The sequence below is a fragment of the Clupea harengus genome, chromosome 11 (assembly GCF_900700415.2).
Source record: "Clupea harengus chromosome 11, Ch_v2.0.2, whole genome shotgun sequence".
In the NCBI taxonomy this organism is placed as follows: Eukaryota; Metazoa; Chordata; class Actinopteri; order Clupeiformes; family Clupeidae; genus Clupea; species Clupea harengus.
Window position 1 is genome coordinate 18,567,124 of NC_045162.1, and position 10,000 is coordinate 18,577,123.

General features: G+C 48.7%; 1 protein-coding gene across 1 annotated transcript in view; it reads right to left on the reverse strand.

Moving 5' to 3' along the window:
- The window catches only part of LOC105896139 (vacuolar protein sorting-associated protein 13B), a 338,344-nt gene that overhangs the window by 27,630 nt on the left and 300,714 nt on the right, over positions 1 to 10,000 (reverse strand). The window contains 3 exon segments of the mRNA XM_042709212.1: positions 299 to 382; positions 4,105 to 4,359; positions 7,567 to 7,722. Of these exon segments, the coding sequence (XP_042565146.1) occupies positions 299 to 382; positions 4,105 to 4,359; positions 7,567 to 7,722 (495 nt within the window).

The following is a 10,000-nucleotide window of genomic DNA, read 5'->3' on the forward strand; positions in this document are numbered from 1 at the left end:
AGTACACACTGTAAGAGAGAGGCCAGGGGCAGGCCCTGTGTGTTCATCTAACGGTGGTTGTGGGCAGGCTGGGGATTGTGCGAATGAGTGTTATTATGGGGATTGTGGCAGCGTGACCAAAAACAACAGGCGATTACATGACAAAAGTGGAGGACAGAAAGAAAGCCATTATACTGAGGGAGTCCACGGTGCCTCTCCACTGTAAGGGAATACAATAACAGCCAGATGCATGGCGGCCCCAGGGGGATGGGGGAAGCAGCGCGTTTTTAAGATGCGGCACATCATGGCGGCAACTCACCACTCTCTGCTGCATGTGTGTGTCTGCTTCCAGTGTGATTAGGGTACACCACACATTCAGGAGGGAGCCACTGGAACAAGGCACCTACAGAGAGAGGAGAGAGAGAGAGAGAGAGAGAGAGAGAGAGAGAGAGAGAGAGAGAGAGAGAGAGAGAATAACAATGAGAGAACATACGAGAGAGAGACAATAGTGAGAGAGCATGAGTGACCATCTCCACTTACTACATTATATAGCTCTGAAAAGCCAAGAGCTGAATAAGGGAAGGAGTCCAATGAGCCAACTAGTCCTGAGACTCAGTGATTTAACAGGAACTCACATCACAGAGGCTCAGGTCAATGATTCAATAGCCAGATCAATTAGACCCAACAAAATTACAGCCACTAAAAGGAAAATGACATCACCCACTGGAAAGGAGTCATTAAATCACTACCCAAATGACAACGCCAGTCTGCCCTAAAACATGAATATACAACAGCTACTTACCTGAGCACAGTCAAAGACATAAAACTCAGGAAACCCTTGCCAATGTACAGACTTAGTGAATGTACTCAGACAATGTCCAGCCCTGTCATTGAAAAAGGCAGAGCTGGCTGCACCCAGAGGAGAGGCTGTGCTCGCACTGCAGTCTAGGGGCTGTAGAGATAGAGATGCACTTCTCAACTGAATGCACTAAATATGCCAGAATCACAGAATCTTCGTTCAATAAATTCTACTCAATCCTCCCTGAGTTTAAAAAGGATACAAATTAGGAAGAATTTGCATACATTCTGGGAGGAGGACAAGGATCTGGCCACTCTGGCAGCAACATTTGTAGCGGCAGTAAGGTTATCCATAACCAAACACCAACTCCATTTCTGTTTGTGATTATTATTAGAAATGTCTTATTTTGCGATAACATTTCCATTCTGTTCAAGATAATTGTTCTCGTTTTTAAGTGTGTCTGCATGTGGCTTTGGGAAGAAAGTTCCAACATTCCTGCCAATAAAGCTTTCTCGAATTGAACTGAATTGAAAAAGAGAGAGAGAGAGAGAGCAAGAGAGAGAGAATAACAATGAGAACATATGAGAGAGAGACAACAGTGAGAGAATATGAGAGAGAGAGAGACAGAGAGAGAGGTGGAGGAGAAGAAAGGGAGGGTGACAGAATGTCTAAACATCTCTGGGACAAACAGCACAAACCTCAAACTCGCTCACGTTAATTGCTGGGAGACAGAAAATCACAATAGCAACTGCCGAGTCAGAGAGGATTGAGGCGGTTAGCATTCTGAAATCACGAGCACACACGAGCGCTGAGCTCAGTCAGGAAGAGAGCGCTCTCATGGACTTATCACTTCACTGACATAAACACGTATTAGTTCCACCGCACTTCACACACACACGTGTGTGTGTGCAAGACTCCAACTGAAAACACTTCTCACAGATTAAGGCATGGCGTGACCAATGATGGCCAGATGATTAAATGATGACCCACCTATGACTAACATCTTACGAGCAGGTCTTGTGGCTTACGCTGAGGCTTAGCGCCATGTGCAGCTCATTCTGTGCCGGCCCGGTCGGCAGTGACCCGTGACAGTGGCCCACCGGCGAGTGACACTATGTTTATGGCCGGCACTCCAAACACATTAGCGTGTTCTGTTCCCCGGCCCTGGTCTCTCTGGTCCGCGGATTTCTCATGCTTAAAGAGAAAATCCCTCCGAGGCTTTGGCGGGATGAGACACCTCGGGAGGGGGACAGTGGAAACTACAGTCCCGAGCTGTTAGCGTGGGTGAATAAGCTGTTGCAAGCGGTCAGACCCTCAGAAGATTTAAAGACTGAAAATGCGACCTTTTGAACGCTTAATACATTTACGGTTTTGCTGGTGCAGCCTACCCCCTCACCCCCCCACTCTGTCCTGGCTCCTTGTTAGGCCTGAGGGATGCCAAACACTGTTACAAGTTGGGTAATTTATGGGCAACATGGGACTTCATTTACAGGGGGGGGGGGACATGAAAAAAAGGAGGCGTGATGAACACTGAGTTCTGACAACACTGTTTTTCACTGCCTCTCAGTGGAATGGGCTGATGAACTGTTAGGAGAGGGGGAGGGAGATGGGAGGGAGGGGGAGAGAGAGAGAGAGAGAGAGAGAGAGAGAGGGAGAGAGAGAGAGGGAGAGAGAGAGAGAGAGAGGGAGAGAGAAAGAGAGAGGGAGAGAGAAAGAGAGAGGGAGAGAGAGAGAGAGAGGGAGTAAATAACTGACAGAGCATGAGAAAAGGAAGGAAAGAGAGAGAGGGAAGATGAATGTGAAATGTAACTTTGATCTGCTGGAAAACAGGCTGGTTGGATCAGGTCATGCTGGCCTTCTTCACAAAAGAAAGAGGAGCGAGAGGGAGAGAGATAGAGACAGAGAGATGGAGAGAGAAGGAGAGAGGGAAGGAAAAGGAGGAGGATGTAATGGCAAGCAGCTTCTATTAAAAGCATATTAAAGAGAATGAGGGGAGTGAAAGAACAAGAAGCAGCAGTAAAGAAGAAGAGTTACACAAGGAGAGGGAACGACAAACACAAGGGAAGGAGAGGAGAGGAGAAGGAAGAGAGCAGGGAAGAGGTCTAAAGGACACTAAAGAGAAAAGGCAGGCAGACAGACAGACAGATCGACAGAGAGAGAGATAGACAGATAGACAGGGAGAGAGATATACAGATAAAGAGGCAGACAGACAGGGAGGAGACAAAGTGTGAGTGACTCACATAGAAGAAAAGACAGAGTGAGAGAGAGAAAGAGTGAGATGAGAGAAAGAGTGAGAGAGATAAAGTGAGAGGAGAGAGTGTGCAAGACAGTGAGATGAGATCCCAGGGTTAGGGCCAGGTTTAGCTAACTCTAACCCTTACCTAGGGTGACAGGGAGAGAAGGAGAGAGCGAGAGAGAGAGAGAGAGAGAGAGAGAGAGAGAGAGAGAGCAAGAGAGTGACAGATAAAAGACTGATTGACACTGTGAGAGCACAGAAGAAGCCATCCAAGCCTTTGCTTTAAGAGCTCTGTGAGTGTCCCTGTGCCAGGGCTTTGATTCCAGGCCAGGCAATGGGAAGCCATATGGGAAACATCCTGGGCCTGATGAGGTAGCTCAGCTCCGCTCCGCAGATAAACAGCACACTCCGGAGCGGACGTGGGCCGGGTCGGGGCCGGATCGGAACCGGGTCAGTCCCAGGGTGAGCTGCTGTTTTGGTTGGTGTGGGTGGGGACAGCAGAGCTGGAAGCCGCGTTCAGTTAGATCTACAGAAGCCCTGACTCAACATCAGTGACACCCCGAGCACTGCATGGGCCAACCCAGAGCACCAGAGGCAACACTCAGAGCAGATGGAGAGGCACATGCTGTAAAGCGAAGGGAAGTGACGTAAAGCGATGTTAAAGTTCAGAGCACAGCAGAGGCCAACCCTTAGCAGCAGAGGCAACACCCAGGGAAGATGGAGAGGAACATGCTATAAAGCGAAGGGAAGTGACATAAAGTGAAGTAAAGGCCTATACACAGATCTGTGATGTGCAGTAAAGGGGAGTAGAAAGAGTACATGTGTGCATTTCCTCACAAAAGACTAGGTGTGAGTGAGACAAGTGTGTGAGTGTCTATGTTTGGAAATGTAAGCATCTGCATATGTATATGTATATGCATTTGACTCATTGTATATATATGCATGTTTGTGCTAGTAATTATGTAGGTACATATGTGTTTGTGTTGCGCCCATGGATGTGCCTGTATGGATGTGTCTGTATGGAAGCGATTAAGCACCTATGGCTGTGATGTGTCATGTAATGTGTTTGTCTACCAGTCCCTGCTCCCACCTGCACGACTGAGCTCTCTCGGCGGTCCAGCCGGACGTCCTGAGACCAGTCCTCGTCCCCGTGCGCCCTCACGCACAGCTCCGTCAGCTCGCTGTCCTCCAGAACGTAGGAGGGCAGCTTTCCTCCGGCCTCCAGGCAGCCCACGTGCTCCCGCACCACGGTCTGCCCGTCCGCGCCCACGTAGTGCTGCACCACCCGCAGCTCCAGGGCCTGGCTCAGGTAGCTGCACATCACCTGCCGCCCACAGATCACCACCTGAGTCACAGAGAGAGGGAGGGAGAGAGAGATGGTAGAGAGGGAGAGAAAGAGGAAGAGAGAAGTGAGAGAGGGAGAGAGAGAGAGAGAACATGTTAGTCACGGGAGCAATATGAGGCATCAGTGTATGCATCTACTGTGTGTGTGTGTGTGTGTGTGTGTGTGTGTGTGTGTGTGTGTGTGTGTGTGTGTGTGTGTGTGTGTTTGAGAGTATGCTGTGCGTATTTCAGAGAGCATTGTGTGTGCATTTCAGAGTATCTCTGTGTGTGTGTGTGTGTGTGTGTGTGTGTGTGTGTGTGTGTGTGTGAGATTCTGACTGGATGCTTCAGCCCACTGATCGCCCATGTGGTCCATTGCCTGTCACTCAAGATGTCTGCTGCTCAGACATATTTTCCAAATCTGCACAGCAAATGCATGAGCACACGCACTGCACATCCCAAAGTTTCTCCAATCCTACTTACACACAGATCTATAATACACCCACAAACACCAATACTTAAGATCACACTTAAGTCCTCCAAACACACACAGACACACACACAGACATGTGCATGTACACACACACACACACACACACTCTTACACTCACACACATACACACACTGCTCATCTGGTGCTGATGCTCTTAATTGCCCTGCAGGGTTTACTGTTTCCCCATCCCTCCTTCTCCACATTTCCCTCTATTGGCTGCTCTCCCCCTGCTGGTCGTCGTGGCGATAATGACCCCGGTGAGGACGTGGGCCAGTAGTTAAGGAAGACCCCCGCCTCTCATCAATCATCGTCTCCCGTCAGCAGGAGCCAGATGCTCAACCAATCACGTCACTCCGCCACGCCGAGACACGACACAGACACACCCACGAGGGACTCCGGGCACACGTAAGCGGCCAAAGAATCCCCATACCAGAGTTAAATCATCACACATGCATCTGAAATCAACCACCAGCAGTCGATCTGACGCGAGCCTTCACGTCAGGACCAAAACACCAGGAATGCCACACTGGATTTGAGGGGTCAGGAACTCCCTACACGGCTGTTCAGAGTCTTCAGAACACACACACACACACACACACACACACACACACACACACACACACACACACACACACACACACACACACACACACAAACACACACAAACACACACAAACACACACAAACACACACACACCTGGACTACGTCTCCAAAACAGTCCTTAGAGCTACAAATGTCAGTATGTAGTGGTAGTAGAAAGAGAATATTGTGTTAAAATAGACTGCAGTGAATGCTCAGAAAGCTCTCAACACACACAATGGGGCCCTGGGCTAACAGTGGTCCTTAGCGCTACACACATTATGTACAAGAAGTTGGAAGAGAATCTCATGTTTATCATGTGCTGATCATAGCACTGTAACTGTAAGGCCTTTGAGAAACTGAGCTCAGATCAGATCAGCTCAGAACAGACAAGGAGGAACTAGTTATTTAGACAAGAGAGAGCAAGAGTCATTTCCTGGCACTAATTCAGCATGACATCTTTTACAAACAGCGTCCAACTCAAGAGAGGGAATGGGGAGTAAAGAGGAGAGGAATGATGCGCTGCTGTGATGTGTCGAAACAACAGCTAACAGAAGTCTTATTTCTACTGGTCATGGTGCCAGCCCCCCCCCCCCAACAAAACAAAAAACATAACAAAACAAGTCTGAGGAGCAGTGCGCCATGTGGCTCCATGTTGTCCCTGTCACAAGCTGTCCTCTCCACACGGGGGGACGGGGTGTGATGAGGGCCCTGATGAGGTATACCACCATCTTAACAATGAAAACAACATGTCCGACTGGGGCGCTGGGGGTACCAGACAGGAAGCTGCATGAGGAACTCGAGGGAACAAGGGAGAAAGAGAGAGAGAGAGAGAGAGAGAGAGAGAGAAAGGGTCAGAGCGATGGATAGAGAGAGAGAGAGAGAGAGAGAAAGAGTCAGAGCGACGGATAGAGAGAGAGAGAAAGAGAGAGAAGGAGACGTGTGCAACACTTGACAGTGTTTACACAACAAAAAAATCCCCACTTCTTTCCTTGGCTGGCATTTCCCCCCTGTGTCCCGTGTTTGCTGTGTTCACAGGAGACAGGCTCGAACACGCTTCACCAGACCTCTCTGGGCTGTCTGCCGTAGCCACAGGAGACAGGCTCCAACACGCTTTACCAGACCGCTCTGGCCTGCCAGATGTTTTTGTCTTGTGTGTGATGGGAATTGATGCCCAATTAAAACAACCTTCTTCCATTGCCGTTTCTGAGTAGAGGAGCATGACGTAGCGGTCAGTGTCTTCCCTGACTGGAGCTGTGGCTGGAAGGGCTTAGGATGGAGGGTGGGTGGGGACAGAGGGCTTGAAGTTGAAGAACTGACCTGTGTCAGACCTCTTTATTGCAAATGGCCTTTATTTCATACTAAATACACACTACTCATAAGTATACTTCACAACTTCCTATACAGACAAAATCCTAAATTCATTATCTACTTATCCATGAAGTTCATTATACTAATGAATTAATAAACTATGTATATAGTACATAAATAAATGTTCCATTACCCAGGACATGATGGATGCCACTGAGGCCATGATCACTGTGAGTGTAATCTGTGAGTGTAATCTGTGCTGTGCTGTGCGGAGTGGCCATGGGTTTGTTGGTCTCTTCTTCTAAAAAGAAGCTTAGTTTGAGAGAGTTACATCTGTAAAAGAACTGATGCTTCAATAGAAAAGGGAGAGAAAGGGAGGAGAAATAGTGAGAGGCAGACTCAGAGAAGAAAGAGTCAAGACTGAGAGGCTGAGATGAGGAAAATTAGGAAGAGGAGGAGGAAAGTGAACGACAGAGAGGAAGGGAAGAGGGGAAAGGAGAAAAGAGGAGGAAAGAAGAAAGCAGTGAGCAAGATGGAGATAAAGAGTGAAATGTTGAAAGCGAGAGATAGAGATTAAAAAACAGACAGAAAGAAGAAATAATGGGAGTGAAACAGATCAACAGAGACTGAGAGTGGGTGAAAGAGAGAGAGAGAGAAAAAGAGAGAGAGAGAGAGATAGAGATAGTGATGAGAGAGAGATAGAGATAGAGAGAGATAGAGAGATAGATAGAGATAGAGAGAGAGATAGAGAGAGATGGAGAGAGGATGAAAAGGGGCATAGAGTGAGTGTGTGTGTGTGTGTGTGTGTGTGTGTGTGTGTGTGTGTGTGTGTGTGTGTGTTCTACCTGCTTCTGGACCCCGCTGAGCTGCTGCACCTTGATGATGAGGGAGGCGGTCTGGCCTTTGTACTGGATAGTCCTTAGCAGCGTCCCCACGTTGTCAATGCTGAAGGGCTCCGACCAGCGCCAGTTCCCCCAGCCCTCGATGCAGATGTGCAGCAGCTGGAAGAACACAACGCACACACACACAGACACGCAAACACACACACACAAAACAAAACAAGACAAAACAAATAAACATATTATTTGGAGTAACAAATAAAATTAAAATAATCATTACAACATCAAAGTATTGTCTGAAGCCATTTTGCAATAACAGGCTTTCCCCGATCATGCATGAAAGGTATCAGCAACTTGTTCAAATGCGCAGACTGCATACAATAGCAATATTTTGTTAATTGTTTAGCTTTCTTTATCTGATGCCCAGGAATCTGTAAACCACACACACATACACATACACACAGCTGTTATGTATGTGCCCAAACAGTCTATCAAAGACTCAAACAGCAAGAATCAGTTTCTTCTGTCCTCATTTATGCTGGTGCACATGGCAAGTAAACAAAGGGGTGTGTGTTTATGGATTGTTTGTTGGGAATAAAAAGCTTCCTGTTTATGGACCTAAGCGTGCTTAAGGGTGGGTGGCAATTGAAGTGATGGGCTGCGCGGGTCACACACAATAAACTGAATAAAAAACACTCCCAGATGGTATGGCTTCTGATCCTCTCCTAACAACTTCAAAATAAAAACGACAATTTCTATCGCTGCGCGTGATCTTGTCAGCAACCGGCAACGGGCAAACAGTGAAGTAATACACAGTCTGCATAGCTCAGCCTCCTCCATCCATTAAAGACTGACTGGAGACCTCTCAGAACTTAAGACCATTCAAAGAGCCAACGTCATTACCAAGAAAGAATAACTGACAAGAGAGAGGGAGAGAGAGAGAAGGAGAGGGAGAGTCTTGAAAGAGGAAGGAGGACAAAAAAAAAGCCCAACAAGAGTTGAAACAGTGAACGAGGGTCTGAGAGGATTTGCACTTGGGCCTAGCCTCCACGCGCTGAAGGTTCACCCGAACGCCAAAAGCAAAACAAATTAGCAGCAGGGGTCAGCGGCAGAGTGGACCCTGGCGGAGGCGCGCTGTTGCTCTGAACCGGTGACTTCTCCTCGCGTTTGAAGGCGGCTCCGGTTACCAAAACAGAGGCCAATCAAAGCCTGAATCCAATTTCTGGAGGATCATCCTCCTCGGAGGGGGGAAATGACATCATGTGCTCAGATCTCCTGGCGCAGTGAGTCACCAGGAAGTGGCAGAGAGGTGTAAACAGCGCGTAGGGCGAGAGGAGAAAGGCTGCACCTCCACCACAGATGCAGGGCCAGGACGTTTGCTGTGTTATTTCAACAGTCCACTTTATCAGGTCCATTTAGCGCTGACCTTTGGTGAGAAGCCATTATAACATCCCTCCCAAACTCCTCTGAGGGACACACATATGGACACACACACACATGGACACGCACACATGGACACGCACACACGGACACGGACACGGACACACACACACACACACACACACACACACACACACACACACACACACACACACACACACACACACACACACACACACACACTGTTTGTTTTAGTTTGCCGGGGAGACCAACAGCGAAAAGGTGACACCGCTCAACTGGAACTGAAAGACGTGAGCACATGAAAAGCGAGGGTGTGGTCAAACACAACTGGGGCCCAAAGTAAAGGACACCGATAAATGACAAGTCATTCTTTCATCCCTGCAGCCCCCCCCCCCCCCCAACCCCCATCCTGTCTTAAAGGTTTCCTTTTTATGCTTGACCCTGAAGCTGACTCTTTAAAGTGGATCCAATCTAACCCCCCACCCCTTCATTCCACACGGGCGCATGCCTTTGCGGAAAGCCGAGCCTTCCTCCACATCTGCGGTGCCGTTAATGCCGTCCAGCGCGCGACGGTGACTCAGACAGAAAGACAAACACAGAGGTGCTGGACTTGGCCCCCGGGCCCCCAGGGCCTTTGAAGGCCCCGGCACAGGCTCAGCAGATCCGTCCGGGCCCGGCCGAGGGGACCCACGTCTCGTTTCATCTGGGCTTTGAGAGCCCTGAGCAGGCTAACGGCTGGAACCAAAACATATCTCAGCTTCGGCGCTTCTATCCGGGAGACGGAGTGGCTTTCATGTCAGAGAGGAGGAAGGCGAAAAAAAGCACCTCGCAGCTTCCTCCGCTTGACATCATCACACCGGCCGTCATTCCATCCCAAGCCATCTCCCTACAGCCATGAATCATGTGTGTGAGTGTGTGTGTGTGTGTTAGTGTCTCTCTGTGTGTGTGTTTGTGTACATGTGTGTTTCACAAGATTTATAGCCACTGAATCTGATTCACCCGTTCTGCGCTCAAATTTTGGCTGAACAACTAAGTTTCT